General features: G+C 39.6%; 1 protein-coding gene across 2 annotated transcripts in view; it reads left to right on the forward strand.

Annotated features, from left to right (window-relative positions):
- Positions 1–1,937: 1,937 nt before the first annotated feature.
- pde4cb (phosphodiesterase 4C, cAMP-specific b) overlaps positions 1,938–20,677 on the forward strand; it is a 104,767-nt gene continuing 86,027 nt past the window's right edge. For both annotated transcript variants that reach the window (XM_078258691.1, XM_078258692.1), the window contains exons 1-2: positions 1,938–2,129; positions 13,174–13,213. In XM_078258691.1, the coding sequence (XP_078114817.1) occupies positions 13,199–13,213 (15 nt within the window). In that variant the 5' untranslated portion in view covers positions 1,938–2,129; positions 13,174–13,198. The remainder of the gene's footprint in view (positions 2,130–13,173; positions 13,214–20,677) is intronic.

Consider the following 20,677-nt stretch of genomic DNA (forward strand, 5'->3'; position numbering starts at 1 on the left):
CTGAATGCAATGCAAAACGGGGATCGGCTTGCCCAGCTTGTTAATAGCCAGTGCATGTTTATTTTAGCTGCCCAGTTTGTAGATGTAGGTTAAATAGCACCAACATCTTCCAGTCGTTTCGCAGCTGTATCTACTGTGCCAATGTGAAGGTGGCGTAAGCGACGCACAGGTCTGCTTCAGAGCTCTGAGTGTTTGAGTCTGAACCATTGACTGGAAACGTCACGTCTCAGGAACTTCACACAAAATCATTAGTATTGTGCTCCTAAACTTTGTGTTAATGGCATCAATGTATTGTGTGCTATGATTCCTCCGAAAATAACACCTTTCACAGCTTTCTGATCAACATGTTGTATATGTTGCTAAGTGATAGCAACATATACAACATGTTGGTCAGACCCTGCACGTAGCTGCCCATTCTATTCGCCTCAGAAAAAATATAGGCTACTGGACAAACTTACAGTTATACCATGAATTCTACAAAAAAAAATTAAGAAATGCGAGTGCCTTGGGAAATATGTGTTTTATTTATTTGCATGTGCCATTTTGGGGCTTTTTTATTCTATTTTACTAAAAAAAATATATACATAAAACATTCGGGGCTGTAGCCGGGGACGCCCAGGCAAGGGGGTAAGCCTCTCCCCGGAACGGGTAGCTCCAAGCCATCAACTCCCGTTAGCATTCCATTGACTGCCATTCATTTTGGCGCCACTTTGACAGCTTGACAGATGTAATTTTACATCTGAAGCGTTTAAAGACTCTATTTGTCCATTGTTTATTTCTAAAGAAACACGACAATGTATAAAAGGCTCCATTACCTTGTATCTCACGTTATGGCTCCGCAGTAGACGTTTTTGTAAAAATAGGCTAATGATTGTATCATAACAACGCGACTTACTGTTATATAGTAGAGGAATTACCGTATAGTACAGGAGAAGCTCGCAGGCAGTTTCGACTTACATTCGCTGTTTAAGTTTAATTACTAATGTTAACTAGCATTTTAGTTAGCAATAAGCCTGTGCCTAATTATCTCCTTACATATAACTACACTCTCCGTCTCTGTAAGATTGGGATTGATTGAGATTTCTCTTGGCACAGCTACCAGAAGACTTCCAGACAGGTTGCTCACGTCACATCTACGTTGTCTCTCTCAGTTGGAGGCTGCGCGGTAACACTCAGCCATCACCGGAAAAGTGCCTCTAATCCTTCGCTGATCTCCGTCCAGAGCAACGGGATCTGTTAGTCCAGTTTATATACTTTCTATGCGCCGAGGCCTAACGACGCCTCTGTCGTTGTTGTGATCCCTGACTCAGATTGATGTTATGCTCAGAAGAACCCTCCAGCACTGTCTGTTGGCTTTTGACCAACACTTTAACATGTCAAGTTTGTCCAGATAGATGACTCAGATTCAAAAAATAAAGCATGTTGTCTGCAGGGTTTGATAGTTAGGGTTACCCTAAAAGGTCAGAGCCAGTAAGAGGACTGTGCCACTGTGGCCAAACTGAAACTCTTGATTAAGAGTGATCTTGCTGTCTCAGCGTCTGTGTGTATAACATCACTTAAACTTCTCCAGCAAAACATAAGTAGAAGTAGACGTCTGACATATAGCCTAACTTGTTTGCCTAATAAATCTGATTTACAGACATCTGAATAACATCTGTGAATATGAGGGAGCCCTTATTTCAGTCCAATTGTTTTAGGTGAGAGATGGATGGATGGTTCGATAGATCAAGAAATAATCAAGAAAGAGGAGTAATAAACTGCAAGGCAGCCTGTATGACCTAAATAAATGATAGATAAGCAAAAAAAAGTGCCTGGTAATTGGAATCCTGTCAGTTATGTGTGTGTGTGCAGTAAAAAGGTTTGAAAGCCACAGCAGACCTCGTGGTTAGTGTTGTTAACGTCCCACAGCTACACTTCCTGTCATGTGATCCGGCGGGGCGTCGACGTCACGGCCGACCGGGCACGCAGGCATGCAGCGCTGCATGTTGCAGAGTTTGAAGTCTAAACTAACTTACTAATCAGCGGCAATAAAATGGAAACGACCCATAACTGCAGCAGCATTACCTGACTGACACCTCTAACAGGTCCAGTGGAATTTCCCTGCAAGGAAAACCCAGCGAGAGAAAACGGTGAGTTAAAATGAATCTTTACAATTAAACTTTCAAAACTTTGACATGACGGTAGATCCGCGTAGAGAGGCAGCCGATATATTTAATGTGTACGTGTTTCCCATGAAAAAGTAAGTTAGAAAACTGAAGGGCTGACAGTTTGCTCCTGGAAAAGAAAATTCTGAAAAATCACGGATTTCACTATGGGAGTCTTGTACTGTCCCTTGTACTAGTATGTGATACTCAAACTTACTTAGATACTTCGACTTATATAAGCTTCACTAATGTTATATCTAATACCTATTAGATATTCATTAGATTTAATAGTGTGTTTGTATTGCTTTACAGCATATTTTCTTTAATATTCCCATTATATTCCTGTAAAAACCATTGACAAAAAATAGGTAAAAACATGAAATATTTAAAAGGAAGAGTATTTATATCACTGTAATAAATTTTTCTCATGGAGAATATCTTCTACAGTGTTTATTATGAGATTTGCGCTGCACATATTCAGTTGTAGTAGCTTCCAGTTCTGTTGTTTGTATGTAAGCAGGATTGTGTCTGTTAAACTGTTGGCATAATTCAACTTTGTGAGCAAACCCACATGGAATGTATTTCCCCAAAATATTTACGCATTCCCTCCTCCTGTCTTTATCTTCCTTCCTCCATATCTACTTCCTTCATTCTGTCTCTGTAGCCCCCCCCCCCCCCAAACACACACACACACACACACACACACACACACACACACACACACACACACACACACAGTCTCTCCACTGTTTGACATACAGTAGTTTCATCTCTTTCTTTCTTTCATTAAATATCTCCCTTTTCTCTTATTCAGTTAAAGAGAGAAGCTTTTGAACGACTCTTAGTCTCTCTCTCTCTCTCTCTCTCTCTCACACACACACACACACACACACACACACACACACACACACACACACACACACACACACACACACAAACAGGCACGCACGCACGTCAGACCTGTTTCAACCTGAAAGGAAAATGTGAGATGAGATGAGATATATTGTATTTTTTACTGCACCTGCTGTGCTTACCTTCACACTAACAGTACAGTTGTAATCCTGCACAGAGCCTCTTTACGCTTAAAGTTATTCCACGTCAGACCGAAAAACTGGGAAACCTTTAGTCATAAATTTAACATTGTCAACACATCCTCTCTGTGTCCATTAGATGGCGTACTGCTCCAGGCAGCACTGAGCCGCCTCTTCCTTCCCTTATCATCATCACCATCTGAGGTGGTTTCATCTGCAAACATTTGCAGAGCCCATGCCTAAGTCTGCTTTTGTCTGTCTGCATGACTCACTGGTAATTCTACAGAAAAAAAAAGCCTTTCTCTTGTCGCTTCTTTAGAAATCACTGGTGAGGATAAAATAAACAATCTTGGGCTTTTATTGACAGGTGACTAAAATTCAGACTTGTCAGTTTCTCACAGCAGCAGTCTTTTTTCTGAAGTGTAATTACTATTTTTGAATGTTAGTTTAAAGCTTTATGCTGTCCAGTTGCAGAAATGATGACATTTGTCATAGCTGTCGTGTTTAACAAAATGCAGAGTTGATGGTTTAAAACTCAAGAGCAAAGCGGTGACTGACAGATTATACTGTACTGATCCATTTAAAAGACAAATTAGTCTGCAGTAGAGAGCAAAGCAGAGTAAAAACACACCTATATCTAGATCGCTCCTGTACCTCAGTGATTACTGTCCAAAGGCACTATATCCTCTGTTTGCCTGAATGAGTAAATCACTCACTCAGTTTGAGTCGGAAAACTACATGTGGTTTTCGCTAAGCTCCTTCTTGTGTAACGAGGGCGTGGCATGCAAAGATATTTGGCCTCAGCTAGTGGAGGTCAGACATCTCTCTCTAAAGTCTAAAAGCTATTTGAAGTTGAACTTAACATGTGGTGCTATTTTTGATGAAGGTTTTTGGTAAACAGTTACACCATTTACATCAAAGCACATGTTTATGTATCACATACATCATTAAACAAGTACAGTGTGTAATGCCACATTGCCATGGTCCAAGACAAGTGCAATAAAAATTATTTCCAAAAATTTAGTGTTTACTAGTATGTGCAAGAATATATAACTGAAATTGTTAAAAGCAATAATAAGATATTTTGGGATTTCTTTCTGAGAATTAGATGAGAGGATTGATACTTTCATATCTGTACGCTAAATATGAAGCTAGAGCTAGAAGTGGGTTAGCTTAGCTTAGCACAAAGACTTGGAACAGTGGAAAACAGCTTGGCTCTGTGCAAAAGTAACTAAATATGCCACCTGTAAAGCTCATTATTTTGTGCAAAAGGAACAAGTTATGGTTTTGTGTAATGTACCGGACTATTTGTTGGCCGGGAGCAGTCACTTGTCTTCGGCAAGACAATGTAAAACTATTTATTTAATATCCTATTACTGTAGAGGTAAGACATGTCAATCAAAATGATAGTAACAATTCATAGAGATGTGTGGGTGGTGGGGGTGAAGGTTGTGAATCTCATTTTGCAGTGAAGCTCTTGAACGTTGCTCAGACGGTCCTTATCAGCTCAAATCTTAACAGACCTATGTGCGTCAAAGACAGCATCACAAGACAAGGCGTCTTGTGAACACCCAAGGCGGGTGTTCACTTTATGACGGTCGGTTGTAGAATTTAACCCAAGGACACCGCTGTTGAGATAGTTAATCATTACAAACTCTACTGTGCCAGGACAGGAGGGTTCACACAACACACACAGTGAACTTTTGAATACCTGCAGCACAAGATGTTATGAGATTTGTACTATATCATGCTGCTAGTAAATGTGAAAATTGTTAAATTAAAAGCATTAAAAGCAGGGTCACTGTTGTAAAATGTGAAATATTAATATTGAACAAATTGTTTACAAATTTTAATTAATTGAAAAAAATCCAGATTACTATGACTACATTACTATGACATTACAGATGACTACAAACGGCTATAGCAAACAACATCCTGTATATTTGTCTTTCAACTGAGCACTGTTTGCATGTTTTATCATGAAGACTTAAACTGCTCATATTATGCTATTTCCCTTTCCTTTATTGTGTTATATATCTTTTTTGTGCATGTTATAGGTTTACAAAGTGAACAAGCCCAAAGTCCACCCCAAAGGGACTTAACATCTCCAACAGAAAACACTGTTCACAAACTGCTCCAAACAGCTCTATTGTAGTCCAGCCTTTACTTCTGTGATGAACGTGCGTCACTTTGTAACACGCGTTATAATGCTCGCCTAGCTGCTAGCGTGGCACTAGGGTTGCACGATATTGACAAAATGTGATATTGCGATATTGATTATGAATATTGCGATATCAATATTAATTTCAATATTTTTAAACATATGTAAAATTACAAAAGTTACGGGAAAATGCATCAAAATAGATTCATAACAAATTTTCTTACAACACAAGGTTTATTTCAACTGACAGTCCATATTGGACTGCTACAACATGAATAAATAAATAATGACCATGTCTACAGAACAGGACATGTTTTATTGGTTGTACAGTATAAAATATATAAATAAAGAGAACAGGACACAACTTTTCTTTCTCTTCTCTGATTTGTTCCGTTTTGTTGTCTCTATCTATTTCTTCACTTACACTGTCACTCTGTTGAAATATGAACACACGTCACATGGTTCGCTCCATAAGGTTTGTCACGTAGTGGACCCGTGTGCTGACATGCACTAATGTGCAAGTGGCACGGTAACTTGCCAATGAAACATGATCATTATAGCATTTCAAGCGGGCTCTAAACTAAGCCACACAGCCAACGGACGGGACACAGCGCTCCTGTAACAATTGCGACACTTTCGATATTGAGTCGATATATCTTGCACCCCGCTATATAATATTGCGCAACGTGATATTGCGATAACAATATTGAGTCAATATATCTTGCACCCCTACGTGGCACGCCCTCATACTCTGCAACTGACTAGCTAGCCGTGGTTACCTAGGTACTGCGCATGTGCGACTCCCAACAAAGATGGAACAGAAGTGAGATGCCTCACTCTGTAGCTAACACAGAGAGCTCAACACACAGGGTGAAAAGAAGAGCTGCAGCAATGTGCAGTACAACAAAAATATAGTGTTTTTTGAAAATTAAACCATGTAAACCTATTCTGATATAACCTCTAAATACAATTATGAACCTGAAAATTAGCATAATATGAGCACTTTAAGTGGTTGACCTTCCTAATGCACCTGCCTTTAATGTAAGCACGAATTAGGTGACTTCTCTGAGACCTTGCCAATTAGGCCCTTGAATAGACGTTAGATGTAGTTGTCATTTCAGAAAAATCACAACTGACAACATTAATGACAGCTCCTTGGTGGAACACTCCTAAGTAGGGATGTCACGATACCAAAAATTTAGTATTCAGTACCGATGCCAACAAAAGTACACAATACTCGATACTAAAGTCGATATCACGGTGTGTGTGTAATAAAAAAAAAGAGTATAAGAGAATAATAATAATACTTTACATTACATTAAACATTAATTCCTTTATTTAAATATGGGTCATGTCACTCTTCTTTCAGTGTTTTCTTTTAGTTTCAACTTTCTGTTATGGTGTGGAGTGGAGGGGGCAAGGAGAGTGTGATTTCCAAAAACGAAAACGTCAGTCTTCTGGACCCCACAGCCCGTTGCTTTGAAGCCTCCCAGACAGCAAGCATGTTTACAGTAGTTACGTCTGTTTCTCTCTGCTGTTGTTGTTTTTCACAAAGAACCGGACTGGTTAAAGTTAACTGATGTTATAGAGGTCCGTTAAAATAAGTGCTATCAGAACACACGTTAGGTTGTGATAGAGAACGGCAGAGAGAAATAGACTCACTTGCGGTTTGGGAGTTCCAGGTGAAGTCGTGAAAGCCGCCGCCGTAGATGTACGTTAAAGCCAGAAGCTGAATGCAGTCAAGCCATACAGGGAGATGAGGAGCTATCATAGACAGTGAAAGGGGGCTTTTAGCTGTTTTTCCATGTTGGTCTGTGTTTTTCTTCAGCATTTAGCGGCAGTCTAGAATATTTTTAACGTTAGGTGTATATACTGCCCCCGGTACCTGGAAAAATGAGTACCGGCACATTTTCCGAATTTTGGTACCGAAGTATCGGTTCTTGTGACATCCCTACTCCTAAGAAACTCTTCATCCTTAAATGTAGAGCTGCACGATATGACTTAAAAACAAAATCACGATTAATTGCACATTAGACCTCGATAACGATAAATGAACGATAATTAGTCACATTGTTCTAAATCATCTTTTCTGAAGCCAAAATGTTTCCAGATTTTTTTTGGGCACAAGTTGCTCAGTTGACTCGGACTCTGTGTTTGAGTTATCCTCCATTATGCTTTCCATGCGGCTGACTGGTCCGGGCGAAGTCACGTGACACACGTGGTAGAATGTTTTTAAGGAAAAAGTAGGCCTATCAACAGGAATAAATGATCAAAATTATCGTCATGGGAAAAATATGTCTAACAGCCCTACTTAAATGTCAGCTCACGGCAGAAAAAAGGCAGGGTTACTCGTGGTCGTTACTCTGAGAAGTGAAAGACAACTGACCAAAATGTATAAAAAATGTTGCTGAAGCTGTCAAAAGGTATCTTGAAACTGGGAAGAGCTGTGGTTCAAAAAAGGTCTGGCAGACTGAGCGTATCAGGGGGCAGAGGGTTTCAAGCTGAGGATTTTTTTTCTTGGAGGCAAAAGAAATAAAAACAAATACTGCAAGTTTCAAATGGATTTGTATAAAAAAAAGTAAAGTGAATGGGAAACTATTTTGATAATCAAATAACCTTTTTAAAAAAAAAAAAGACAAACATTTGCTAGTTTTAGTTTCTTAAATGTGAAGATTTTATGCTTTTCTTTTTCATGATACTAAACTGGATATATTTGGGTTTGGTAGTGTGGGAAATTATAAAGGGCATTTTATAGACAAATTATTAGTTGAGTAATCAATAATATAATCCGCAGATTAATTGATTTTAATATAAAAGACAGGGGAAGGAAGCACACAGAGCCTTAGTGTTAGATGTTTTTCTTTTACAGTGAAAACTTGATATAGTTGACAGTTTGGGATGCCGAGCATTAATAAAACATTTGTATTGAAGGTTTCCTTGTTGTGTTTTATGATGTTTGAACAAAGATTAAACTGAATAGTAGATTGAAAGGACTATTATAGCCTAAGGGGTTTAATAATCATACACAAATCTCTGGTTCAGCGCCTCATATCGTGTCCCCCCTGGAGCTACTGCAGTTTGTAACTGACACAAATGAAGTCAAATTTGGACTGCGGAGTGGAATAATGTAATGAGACCTGTGACACAACACAAATATCCAGTGAAGTGTTAATATATCAACACAACTAATGCTAGAATTCTGTGAAAACTGTGTTGTATAATGTCTTAGGGTCATTAGGGTTATATTAACTTTAGTTTAAAAAAATTTTAACAACAAAGCCTGCTGTTACAAAGTGAAGTGGAGGAGTTTGAAAGACATAGGATGTGTGGAGTGGGTTGTCTAATGTAAGACCCTATTGAGCTGCATAATGGATATGGACTGGCCAGGATATCTTGACCTCTGCTGCATTGATTTTGTCCATTTAGAAAACAAATCTGTCTTTTCTGAGTCCCAGGTGCAATTCTAGAACCCTGAGGAGCCTCTATAACCTCAGGGTATGTAGTTCAGTTGTTTTTTGAGCAAGACACTGAACCTTCAAATCCTTTGGATGAGCCACTAGGCCAGCCTGTGTGTGTGTGTGTGTGTGTGTGTGTGTGTGTGTGTGTGTGCGTGCGCACGAGTCCAACACCAAAATTAAGTCCAGCATTTTATTTATTTGGGTAACATTAACAGTATATTGTCTGTACATTTTATTACCCAACATGAGGGTCTCTGTACTGTAAACAATTTTTTTTTTGTCAAAGTGTCCACTTTTTATTAGCTAAGAAAAAGAGTCTAGTTCTCTCAACTTGGCAAAGGGGGTAAGTGAGCGTCCACAAAGTGTAGCTCCTATGGAGCCATTTTGTTGCTATCAAGCCATCACCCGCCGTTAGCATCCTATTGACTGCCATTCATTTTGGTGCCACTTTGACAGCGAATAACTTTACATCTGAAGCGTTTAAAGACTTTATTTGTCCATTGTTTATTTCTAAAGAAACACAACAATGTATAAAAGGCTCCATTACCTTGTATCTCACGTTATGGCTCCGTAGCAGGCATTTTTGTAAAAATAGGCGATTGAAACGATTGTCATAACCACGCAACGTACTGTCGCATAGTAGACAAATTACCGTACAGTCAGGAGAAACTCGTAGGCAGTTTCGACTTACATTAGCTGTTTAAGTTTAATTACTAATGTTAACTAGCATTTTAGTTAGCAATAATTAGCCTGTGCCCTGTTATCTCCTTACATATACCTACGCTCTCCGTCTCTGCAAGATTCGGAATGATTGAGATTTCTCTTGGCACAGCTACCAGAAGACTTACAACTTTCAGACAGGTTGCTCACGTCACATCTACGTCGGCGAGCTCAGTTGGAGGCTGCGCAGTAACGCTCAGCCATCACCGGAAAAGTGCTTCTAATAGACTTCACTGGTCTCCATAGAAAACAACGGTCACTTTATCCACTTCTTTAACTGTCTGTGAGTTTTGTAACAATGTGTTTGTCAGATAATCCAGTGTTTTTATTTGTAGTTGGTTTATTTAGCCTAAGAAGTAGAATTACCTCAACTAGGGTGACCAGATTTCCCGGAACTAAAACCGGGACACTTTACACGTGACCGTAGTGCTCGTGCACGCACACGCTTTTTAACGTGAACATGTGCCAGCCCAGGTCAGACATAGACACAGACAGATTAGAGACCATTTTGCCAACAGCACACAGAGGCCTACTGCTCACAACATAATGGGGTATCTCAGTTAATATTCATGAATTTTCTTGGTATGTAGCCTACATATCTAAGAAATAATAGGCTTATTAAAAAACATTGAGTGAGTTTCGTGTGGGACCAACTTTATTTTTCAGAATTAAAGCATTCTTTTGGAAAATGCACCCACTGAACTTGTGAAAAACTTTGTGAAAAGGTATTTTTCATTGCATGGCACTAAACGAATTATTTGGAACTGCTGCCACAGGCTTGAACTAAAGTTATGGTAACACTACATGAATTATGAATTCATGCATGAATTAATTCATGATTTGTGCATTACTTCATTCCTTTATATCTTACGAATCATCAGGAATTGAGTTCATAGCCTCTCATTCATGACCTCATGCATGAACAACACATCAACTAAAGCATTAGGTAAGGTGGGTACATCATTATGCACACGTTGTGTTCAAATCAGAATTTGCAATGACCACATTTTTTGCAGAAAAATAATCATGATCATGCTTAATAAATCATAATTCATAATGATGTGCTCACATACCTAATGCTTTAGTTGTGTTGTTCATGTATGGTCATGAATGACTATGAGCACGTCACTTCCTGATGATTCATGGGATATTAAGGAATGCAGTAACACATAAATCATTAATTACATAATGGATAATAATACATTGCCTACATCAATTAATTCATGCATGAATTCATGATAATTCATGTACCCTTACCGTAAAGTGTTACCAGTGTTATTCTAACCAACAACACACACACACACACACACACACACACACACACACACACACAAATGTAATCTCATTTGATAGAGCAGATAGCTTCCCTATTGGAAACATTCATTCCGTATATTGGTTAGAGGAGTGAATTTGCTCAAGAATCAATTTGTTGGCTGAAAGCCTACTGTGAAATTATGCACAGGTGTCAGCAAAATTGACCCGTGTGACGAGTTTCTGCTTCACATTTTCAGCATGGCAGTGGAGTGGCTGTGGGTTGACTCTCCACGGTTCTCATGGGCTTTATTTAAGTCCTAACGTAAAAAAGCTTAACGTGGTTTAATGTACCTAAACAACGATCAATGATCACCAAATTTCTCTCTCATATTGCTCTGGTTATGAGGAGCAATATGAGAGAGAAATTTGGTGATCATTGATCGTTGTTTAGGTACATTAAACCACGTTAAGCTTTTACACGTTTTAGAATGTCTTCATTTCTACCCAGCGCTCGTCCGCTGACTTTCCAGCGGACCTGGAGGGACTGGTTAAAACAAGACAAATAAGAAGAGGCATTGCAACAATGTTTACAAATATAGCCTACATTGTAACGCTGGCTGCACAGATTATGCAGACTGCTACGATTGACTGACACACACACTCACACACACATTGTTAAAATCTTTCTACATGGGTTTAGTTATTGATCGGGCTATAATAAGACCACGTCGGCTATGTAATCGCTGACAACTGGGACAACGTCATAATGGTTGGTGTAAACCGGGATATTTTAGCGTCCCGACAGGCTTTTGTCAGGACTCGGGACACGCAATTCAAAATCGGGACTGTCCCGGTCAAATCGGGACTGTCCCGGTCAAACCGGGACGTCTGATCACCCTAACCTCAACCCATGAAGGAACACTTACATCCTTCAGTTTATCTGAAAAATTATCCACTTTGGAAATTCCTAGTTTTAACTGGACATCAACTCTGCTGACTACCAGGAATAAAATAAATATATATAAATAAAATGTGTCAAAATTGAGTATACTAAGTCTCTAAAAAAATAAACTTAAATCAGCCTGAAATATTCCCCGATGTGGAATGTGAACTCTCACCAAGTTCCCTTAAGGCTGTTTTATGATTCTGCGTCAACTCCACGTCGCTCCTACGGCGTCGTGACGCTTTCGGAGTTCTGCGTCGGGGTTGCTTTGCATCGCGGTGCATTTCACCGCCATAACGCTAGGGGGTAATAAGTCGGAGGTTATTTGCAAAGTGTCTGCCAGCCAGTTTATGTTATGTTAACATGCAAACTTTAGCACAACTGCCCACAAAGTACTGCTTGCTGGTGAAGTGCTAATTTCAAAATGTTACTGACATATAGACACTTTATAAAAGGATAACCCCGTCATTGTAACCAAAATATGTCAGAGTTTATTTGCAAAGCTTATGTCAGTGAACTAGCATGTTGCTACTCCCCACAGTAGGCTGCTTGAAACACCGACTATCAACACACAGGACAAGTTGACAAATCACAGTCCTTGCGGTCTGCGTCGCCTCGATGCAAAGTTACACATTTTTTGAGGTGCACGTCGAGCTACAGCAGAGGGCTCGGAGGGGGTTCGCGGCGACGCAGAGGGGTCTGCGGGGGTACGCCGTCGATTCAACACAGAAGCATAAATCAGCCTTGAGTGTCCTTAATGGTAGATATGGGCCTGACTATATACAGTGTTGTGAGCATATAAGTGCTGTCAATTTACCAATTTATGATTTATTGTCCCTCATATGGAGCGCATAAAAATGTCTCCTAATTTTATTTGGCTTTCGAACACTAGACTGAACATTTTATCCCGGTTGTGGAGTTATAACTTCTGTTTATTGTGTTAAACTTAGTGCAGCAGTGTTTCACCACTGCATCTTGTGGGCAGAGCACTGTGTGTGTGTGTGTGTGTGTGTGTGTGTGTGTGTGTGTGTGTGTGTGTGTGTGTGTGTGTGTGTGTGTGTGTGGCTTCAAAATAAACAAATAAGTTCATCAAAGTAATAAAAGTGCTTTCATGTACTTTTCTGGCTGGATAGAAAGACTTTTCAGCCTTTGTGATGCCTCTGGCATGCTCATAGATCCATACATCATCACTGAGCACATGGTAATGCCAGGTGGTGTTGATGAGTCATTTGATTACTTTATATCGTCATTAATGTTTAGTTTTTTAGGCCACTTACACTTTAATTTTTCTTTAATGTATTAGAGACCTGCATTTTTACTTCCTATACTATTATACTATAGCGAACCTATTCTATTAGTATACTTTATAATGATCGAGTTGTAGTAATGTCTTCTGACAAAACTGGATTATGATGAATGTCATTTTAAAACCACCTCTCTTTGTTGTTGTTTTTTGTTTCAGCTGCTGCAACAAATAACCAGCACCAATGTCCCGGCTTGAGGTAAATAAGGTTCATGGCTTCCCCTCTTACACACACACACACACACACACACACACACACACACACACACACACACACACACTCACATTGCTGCAGCTGTGCATCACGCCCTGTCTCTCTGTCTAATGATGAATGTGTTTGAACTTATCTCAGGGCCATAGAGATTATGTTTACTTCAAGGCTTTGTTCGCAGTTAATAATGACACAGGGGACACACACATTCACACACCCACACACACACATATACACAACATATACAAACACTCACAAAAGGTGTCTGATAATGAACTAGTCAGTTGTTGTTTAAAGCTAGAAGCATTTAAAGTGGCTTTTAATGTATTATCTTACACAGAATAAAGCTTCAAAGACTGTTTTGGTAAATGCATTTTCAAGGGCATATTTGGTGATTATAACTTAAATGAAAGGAATATCTGTCTGTCTGTCTGTCTGTCCCTAATATAAGTATGCTGCTTCAATCAGATTCCTGCCAGTAACCAATAAAACTAACTAAAGCTGCATCTGGTATTTTTGAAAGCAGGATTTTTTCCCATCCACACAGAGTTGTTACAAAAAAGTAAGTCTACTACTACTACTAGTCTACTATGTCTGCTTTAAATGCAAAAGCCTTTGCAGTGAGCATACACAGCAAAGCACAAGTCAGTGATCTGAAGTCAGATCCATTTTCACTGTCCCCACAAAATAATGAAAATACACTCTGGAGCCATCCATCCATCCATCTAAGTCCGCTTATCCGGTATCGGGTCGCGGGGGGAGCAGCTCCAGCAGGGGACCCCAATCTTCCCTTTCTCAAGCCACATTAACCAGCTCCAACTGGGGGATCCCGAGGCATTCCCAGGCCAGGTTGGAGATATAATCCTTCCACCTAGTCCTGGGTCTTCCCCGAGGTCTCCTCCCAGCTGGACGTGCCTGGAACGCCCAGGGGGCATCCTTACCAGATGCGTGAACCACCTCAACTGGCTCCTTTCAACGCGAAGGAGCAGCGGTTCTACGCTGAGCTCCTCACGAATGACTGATCTTCTCACCCTATCTCTAAGGGAGATGCCAGCCACCCTCCTGAGGAAACCTCGGTCATGACCCAGCCTTCATGACCATAGGTGAGGGTAGGAACGAATATTGACCGGTAGATTGAGAGCTTTGCCTTCTGGCTCAGCTCTCTTTTTGTCACAACAGTGCGATAAATTGAATGTAATATCGCACCCGCTGCGCCGATTCTCCGACCAATCTCCCGCTCCATTGTCCCCTCACTCGCGAACAAGACCCCAAGGTATTTAAACTCCTTCACTTGGGGTAAGGATTCATTCCCTACCTGGAGAAGGCACTCCATCGGTTTCCTGCTGAGAACCATGGCCTCAGATTTAGAGGTGCTGATCCTCATCCCAGCCGCTTCACACTCGGCTGCGAACCGATCCAGTGAGTGCTGAAGGTCACAGGCCGATGATGCCATCAGGACCACATCATCTGCAAAAAGCAGCGATGAGATCCCCAGCCCACCGAACTGCAACCCCTCCCCACCCCGACTACGCCTCGATATCCTGTCCATAAATATAACAAACAGGATTGGTGACAAAGCGCGGCTCATTTCTACAAGAAGACATTTTCCTTCATTAGAGTACTGCTGTGTAACATCCTTCTGAATCTGTGACTTATTCAATTTTAAGGGAGCTCTAAAATGCATAAAAACAACACTTCCGTGAACATTTACCACAATATATCTAAATCATGATTATACAATTATTATACAATAAAGATAGTTTATTCTTTTTAATATCATTCCTATTTCAGTCTAATTCGGACAGATGTAACCATTATGCTTTATATTTGATTTCTGACTGGTACTTTCTGGTTGGATGTAGCAGCATTACACTACTATTTGTTATCACAGACAAGTTTAGGAAATTGAGCTGACACTATAACTATAAACCCCCCACAGCTTTACCCCTGGCTGCTCTGTATAAGTTAAAGGTGCTGTAGGTAGGATTGTGAAGATCCAGGACTTAGACTTAGAAAATCAACAACTTCTCAGTCCCTCCCCCCTTTCCGCTAAAGCCCAAAACGGTTTCCTAAGCCCCTCCCCCCACAAGGGAGAATGAATGCGTGTGCATGAGCAGTGATAGACACGCAGGGGTACAATTTGGTTTTGAAGAATTCTATAAGCAGCAATACCACAGGCCAGCAATGTTCCAAACAGGCACATTTTCAACAAGCACTGTACTAGTAAGTTAAAGTACAAAAAATCCAACTTTCATGAAAACATTCTGTTTCTGTCTGCCTGCAGAGTTAATCATGGCACACACACACCTTCATAGAGAGGTGGAAGGTTGATTGGAGACTGGCTCTATTTATGGAGCAACGCTAATCATACTCTTTGCACCCCCTCGTGTCATTATACATACAGGTGAATGTTTCCAGCTTTGCATCAGAGGAACAGGCTTCTTCTGACTGGCTGTTATTCGCTCACACGTGTCACACGTCACTCGCACAGTGGGAACGTTTATCCAGCCCCGCTCCTCTCACCATTAGGATGATTTAATATTCATTTTCCTAATTAGGAAAACAGCAATGGCTTTGATTGCTCTCATGAAGGACAAACGTGTCCTGATGAAATGCTCTTATCATCTCTGATTACTTGTCTTTGTGTGTGTGGAGAAATACTGCACTACATGTGTGCAATTTCTTTATCTGTGAGCATATGTATACCTATGTGTTATGCATGGTAATAGAGTATAGATAAGTCTGTATGCTGTGCAGGGCAGATGGGAGCACAGTGGATTGTGGAATACCTGTGGCGTTAGACTTTGGATGCATGTTTGAGCAGTAAGATGTCTGAGCTACCATCGATAGCACTCAACACACACACACTACTCCCTTTGATGGCTTAAATGCTCCACAGTGATATATCTTTCCTTTTTTATTTTGACAAAGATGTCTGATTCTAGCAAAAACAAATCTGCACTGTGGGGAGCAGGCAGGCTTCATCAATCAGACCCATTGGTAGCAAGGCAAGGCAGCTTTATTTATATAGCAACAAGGCAGTCCAAAGTGAAGGAGCAGTTAAAGAGAATATGAAAACAGCTAAAATAGAATAAGACAGGTATGAAATACATGGCAGACAACATACAGATAAATATTAAGCACTGTGCTCTTCTTATGAGGTGAACAGTCCACCAATTAACTTGTTTATTCTGAGCACAAAAGGCTGAATTATGACAGCAATTGTCTGTGTTGTTTTTGCAAGAAAATGATTGGTGGAAAGTGTGTAGAGCCAAATCACAAGGATCTGTTTAGTGACACTAGAGCTTTAAATAACTGCATTTAAGGGGAATTGCCACAGTTACACAACAGGCTAATTGCCTAATTTGCAAAAATACATCAAGACACATAAACAGCAGAGAGAAAGATTTGTCAGATAATAAATCCAAAATGAAAAATAAAACTAACTATTGTAATGGAGAGGAAATTAAGAGACGCTCCAACTGAACTAAAACTTGATTTGCTGCAACAGATTGTAGGCCTTCTGTTGAATTGTTCCAATTGGAATGCACATAGCATAATACCCTATAAAAAAGGCTTTTGGTATGCTAGTTTCAAATGTATAAGAAATAAATGTTTGATGTGCATAGACTAGGACCTGTGATGACATAATGGCAACAAGTGTGTTTCCACACGATGATGCAACAGTGCATTATACAGACTCTGATTATCTTAATGTTATGTTTCTAAATACCTTAAAGTTGAACTTAGTGCCCCCTTTTTGCTGACCTCCAGTAGTGATATAAATTAGAAGTGTACTCCAGGTTCTATCAGTACCACAACAGTGACATCACTGTCGGGTAGGGTTACAGGTGCAATAAAGCACACTTCTGAAGTTTGAGGTTTGAAATTTGTCCAGACTGCGATAAGAACTTGATACCTGCAATTCTTTGTGTAACCAGTTTGTTGCTTTATCTTCATTAACCTTTTCCCTGCAATGTAAAATGCTTCCATAGCAATTTGAAATAGATCTGCTAAATTTCCACTGGTCAAACTTAACTACTTGATGTTACATTCACATTATTCCAGTAGCTACAGGATTTGCATCATAGAAACAGAAATTCTAACGCACCAGGAATTACCAGATTGATTTAATTTATTAGTGCAGTTGTACAAACAGTATATAAACAACTGTGAGGCTCTACTTGGGTGAAGCAGTGTTTGCTAATGTTAGCATGCTAACACTCTGATGCTCAGCAGGCATAATTTTTACCATCTTTACAATCTCAGTTTAACATGTCAGCAGTTTAAGGTTTGAGTAATGACTTGTATTGTGTTTGTATTGATGTTTTTGTTACAAAACACATTCATCTGTACTGAATTGAGCTGTGATGAGCCACTACTCCGTGACTTCAACACTGATGCAGTTAAGGTTTGGGGTTTGATTCCCACTGTGTCCTGCAGCGCTATGCTGAAAATACGACAAGAGCTTCTGGAGAGTGAGTGAGTCATAGCATTGAAAAACTCTTGATTAATGGAGAAGCCTTACGAGGACGAGTCCCTTTAGCTCATTGGTTTTTGTAGAGACAACGCACTTGCTGTCCCATCTGATCACACATCAGCCTTACTGCCTCCATCTCATTCTCACTTCCTGTGTGGGGCATAGCAGGAGATCAGACAGGTTTTAATTTTTTTTAGACAAACTTTATTAACACAGAGCTCAGACAGGTGATAAGACAACCAGCTTCCTCCCTGCTGCTGTTTGGCTGGAGAAAAATGTGTCATTCAGCTAAAAAAAACAACATGTTGAAGCAAACCAGAAAGGTGATTATTATTATAAAGTTATATTATGCTGTTGTCAGGTGAAAATGTCACACCTGCAAAATGTCAACGTGATTGACAAAACAGCACTGTGCTGCAATACAGAGAAAATTATTGTTAATCCGGTAGTGTGATGGTTTTCCTGGCTTTGTTTTGACACAAATATTAAGTCAGTAAGTCAGAACCTATTAAAAATATATATATATATATATATATATATATATTATACAAATATATAAAAACTAAAATATTTCTGTGCCACAGAAACCAGTTTAGAATGAAAGCGTAAATTATTATTACATTAACCTCAGTAACCGGGTTACGATCTGATACTCCTGAAAGCAATTTTTTTTAAATGTGATGCAAAGAAGAGACCTGGTTACCTGGTTTCTGTTATTGAGGTAGAGGATTAGAGAAGTCTAGATCCCTTCTACTGTACACTTAACCGTGTAAAAAGCCAAAATTAAAATTAATATTTAAAATAATTCCATCTAAAGTCAGACTAAAACTGAAACTAATACAAAGACACCCCAGAAATATAAACAAGTAAATGTCCACTGCTGGACATTTGACAGCCACATTGTTGTGATAAAAACCGGTGTTCAGCTCTCTGACACAAGCACACAAAAAGAGAAGTAATGCTTCCAAAATAAGGTCGTGGTAGAAGAGAAATAGCATTACTGATTGGTTGCATGTTTACGATGGTTTGCATAACCTGATTTCTCTAAGTAACCTGCAGTGAATGTGAACGTATAGGAAGTGTGCGAGTGTGATTCGATTCTGGGGACACCAACACTACTCATCAGAACATTTCACATTCAAACAAGGTTTTTATTAAATTAGATAAAATGTAATTGAAGTTCTTACACTAGCAGAATTATAGTAAACGAACAAAGTAACCTGGTGTCACCGAAAAGGATTCTTGAGCCTCTCTTCAACTTGCTCAATGACGAGCTTGACAGTTCATTCTTGGCCACAACTCAAGAAGCTTTTGCACTTATCATACGGCCTTAATCAGCAGATGAAACAGATGGAAATATAGATGTTCAAACTTTCCATTATTCGGAGCACTTCTTCTTGTTCATGTGGGCTTTAAAGATGAAGAAAATCGATATCCAATAGGACCAGAGACAAAGACTGTCTGTGATGACGGTGTGTATTGTAGCTTGAGGTGGATGGCAGGCCTGCCATGACATGTTTGGTTTTTGATGCTTGACGACACCAAGCAGGGAAATAAGACTTGTTGTTGCAGCTTCCAGGATGGCAGATCAATATCCATCACCTCTCTCTCTCTCACCAGGTGACGACTCCTTGAAGCACAAAGGAAACAGAGGCTCTGAGCTGCCGGGGCCTGGGCCAAAATGAGCATGGATTTTTGGGGCTACCTCAATTTCATTTGACACTTTTCTTTATGATTATTTTGTGTGTTTTCCTTTTATTAGACCAGCTTAAGAGTGGCAGGACATTTGGGAGAGAGAGAGAGAGAGAGAGAGAGAGATAGTTAGTTTAGTCTAGTCAATGTTTTTAACATGTAAAAAAAAAGAGGGGATGACACACAGCAAAGGGCCACACGTGGGATTTAAACCCGGACCGCTGCCATGGACTGAGCCTACAGGGGCACACGCTCTACCGGGTGAGCTAGACGTTGCCACATTTGACACTTTTTAATGAGGAGAAGTCCACAGACACACACACAGGCTCACACTGGATTCGCCATAGTGCTGTTTGTCAACCAGACAAAGTTGCTGTCTCTCTGCAACTCTCTTTTCTCTCTCTCTCTTTTACCACTACGATCTGCAATTACAGTGCATCATCGGATATTAAATGGATTTACAGGGAGAATATGAAAAAAAAACAATTAAATAGTCAGGGAAGGAGACAAACAAACTAATTACTGAGTGTCAGATGTGAAAAGTGTTTTTGCTATGCCTGCAATACCCAGAGGGCAGATGCCACATGTCTACTGACTGATATGTGTAAATGAATTATTGATTCACTTATTTGTTGAACGTTTTCAAATTGAGACAGCTGAATAATTTCAGCATTTAGTTTGTTATAGCAGGGCTCTTATGATTCTCATTTGAACTATTAAACCATATATATATATATACATAATATATTCATGCATCAACAGTGATGTTTTGCAAACATATGGTAATTGTAAGTGATTAGGTTATATTTCATCATTTCTGTGGGACATTAATGTCTCATCTCTAATGTTTTATTAATGGAGTTGGGGTCATTTGTGTTATTGCTAACTTAATTGAAGTACACAACATATTCGGACTACATTGTGCATCCATACTGTATGAAACACATCTATAATGATATACGGTATGTTGTAAAATGTAGCCTACACTTCATATACATATTCATATACAAGAGTCTACAGCGGTGCTTGGAGCTAAATGCTAGTATTGGCATGCTAACATGCTCACAATGATGATAGAGAAAATATATTGCGCCAATCACTTTCATAGAGCCATGCTGCAAGCACGGTTAGAAAAAGCTAATGAATTTTATTGTATTATAATGACAGGTGTTTCCTCTCAGTATAATGCAATACAATTTAACAGCACTACAAACAAACTGCACCCTCCAAAATGACCATTGAGTTTAATAAACACCTCTCTAAACAGTTTCAACCAACAT

The sequence above is a fragment of the Sander vitreus genome, chromosome 9 (assembly GCF_031162955.1).
Source record: "Sander vitreus isolate 19-12246 chromosome 9, sanVit1, whole genome shotgun sequence".
Taxonomy (NCBI): domain Eukaryota; kingdom Metazoa; phylum Chordata; class Actinopteri; order Perciformes; family Percidae; genus Sander; species Sander vitreus.